We start from the raw sequence: 1,857 nt of genomic DNA, 5'->3' as shown, positions 1-1,857 counted from the left end.
ATCCTCCGCTCTCGCTCTGACTTTTCTTTGCAGGATGTTCACACGTTGCACTGGTTAGCGTACGGGACGATCAGATATGATCCTTACGGTGAGGAGGAGGAGGGGAAGGAAGAGGAGGAGGAGGAGGAGGAGGAGGAGGAGGAGGAGGAGGAGGAGGTGGAGGAGGAGATTGATATATCTTGTAGGGGTGCATCGAGACGAGGATGACGAGTTCTCTATCGATCTCACGAACTTTCATTGATTGTTTCTCCGGCATCGAGTGACAAGAAATCATCTGTAACCGAGTTCAGAGACATTTTGGTGATAGAACATTTCTAGCTCGTGTAACATGAATGAAAACAACTGCATGCTCATGTCAACTACACTTCATTCATCATTCATCACTGCTGCTGTTCTCATTCAGCCCCATCAGCATCTTTTGCCCTTCACGCTCCTCCTATTTCGCCTTTGACTGCCTTCACCGGTTCTGAGGCGGGGTGGAGTGAGAAGCGGCCGCTCATGGCTACACGCAGGTGCGACAGTAGGAGAAGGGAGGAGGGAGGAGGGAGGAGGGAGGAGGGAGGAGGGAGGGGAAAGGAGGGAGGATCGATCGATAGGAGAGAGGAGAGAGGAGAGAGGAGAGAGGAGAGAGGAGAGAGGAGAGACGGGTATCGCAACTTTTGGATAAGGATAGATTGAGTTTTCAGCGTGTGATGGAGAGAAGCATGGGATACGGCACTTTGCAGTTGTTTGAGTTGTGCCTGAGTGCTAATATCCTGATTAATCATTGAACTGACATTGTACTGACATTGTAAGCAGCACTGTTTTGAGTTGCCGGAGGAAACTTTGTTTTGCTCCAGTGGCAAGGCAGATCCATGAAAGTGCGAAGGATGAGACAGCAAAGGTTGTGAGGCAGAGCAAGCGGAAGAAGAAAAATGGCATCGACCCCTTCACTCCTCCTCCTCCTCCCTCCGACTTCCCTTCCTGGGCATACGACAAGAAGGACTTCTTCCACTATGAGCTGGTTCACCAGTCCAAAAAGTCCCTGGCTCGCGTCGGGCGCATCCATACCCCACACGGCATCGTCAACACCCCAGGCTTCGTCTCCGTAGGAACCAACGGGGCCCTCAAGGCTGTAGATCACAGAGCAGCGGACGATGCAGGCTGCGAGCTCATGTTCATGAACACCTACCACCTCCTCGTTCAACCTGGACCCGAGCTGATCGACCAGATGGGAGGGCTACACAAGTTTGTGGGGAGGGACAGGCCGATCATCACAGACTCGGGAGGTTTCCAGCTGTTCTCCCTCTCTTACGGCAGCGTCGAGGACGAGCTGAACATGAAGTCACGCTCCGGTCGCCATGGCTGGACCAACACAGTGATGAAGGTGGAGGAGGAGGGGGCGTGGTTCCGATCCTACCGCGATGGGAGGCTGATCAAGCTCACTCCTGAGACAACAGTGCAGGCACAGAAGGCGTACAGGTCCTTACACTCCTCCTTTCCCTGACCCTTGCAACCCATTCCCGGCCTCCTCCTTCCTGTCAGCTCCACCTTGTTCGTTCCTCTCCATCCTCGTCCTGGTCCGAGTCTCGACCTTCTGTTTCTTCTTTCCTCCATACTTCCCTTCCTCCTTCCTCGCCATCTTCCTCATTCATCTTCACTCCTTACCCCCTCCCCCCCCCGCCCTCTTCCCTACTCGTTCACCATTTCCGACCTTCTCGTTCCCCTCCCCTCAACCCTGCCTCCACTTCTTTCTCCCTCCTTTAACCCCTCCTCCCTCCTCCCTCCTCCCTCCTCCCTCCTCCCTCCTCCCTCCTCCCTCCTCCCTCCTTACCTCCTCCCTCCTCCCTCCTTACCTCCTCCCTCCTTACCTCCTCC

General features: G+C 54.7%; 1 protein-coding gene across 1 annotated transcript; it reads left to right on the top strand.

Moving 5' to 3' along the window:
- Positions 1 to 498: 498 nt before the first annotated feature.
- GUITHDRAFT_146805 (hypothetical protein) lies at positions 499 to 1,486 on the top strand (the record flags this gene model as incomplete). The annotated part of the gene is made up of 2 exons (XM_005821886.1): positions 499 to 512; positions 799 to 1,486. 2 exons carry the CDS (start codon positions 499 to 501, stop codon positions 1,484 to 1,486), a joined length of 702 nt encoding a protein of 233 aa, XP_005821943.1.
- Between the last annotated feature and the right edge of the window lie 371 nt (positions 1,487 to 1,857).

This window comes from Guillardia theta, assembly GCF_000315625.1.
Source record: "Guillardia theta CCMP2712 unplaced genomic scaffold GUITHscaffold_135, whole genome shotgun sequence".
NCBI classification, from domain to species: Eukaryota; class Cryptophyceae; order Pyrenomonadales; family Geminigeraceae; genus Guillardia; species Guillardia theta.
Note: the sequence above shows the minus strand (reverse complement) of the source record. Positions and strands in the feature narration are given on the sequence as shown.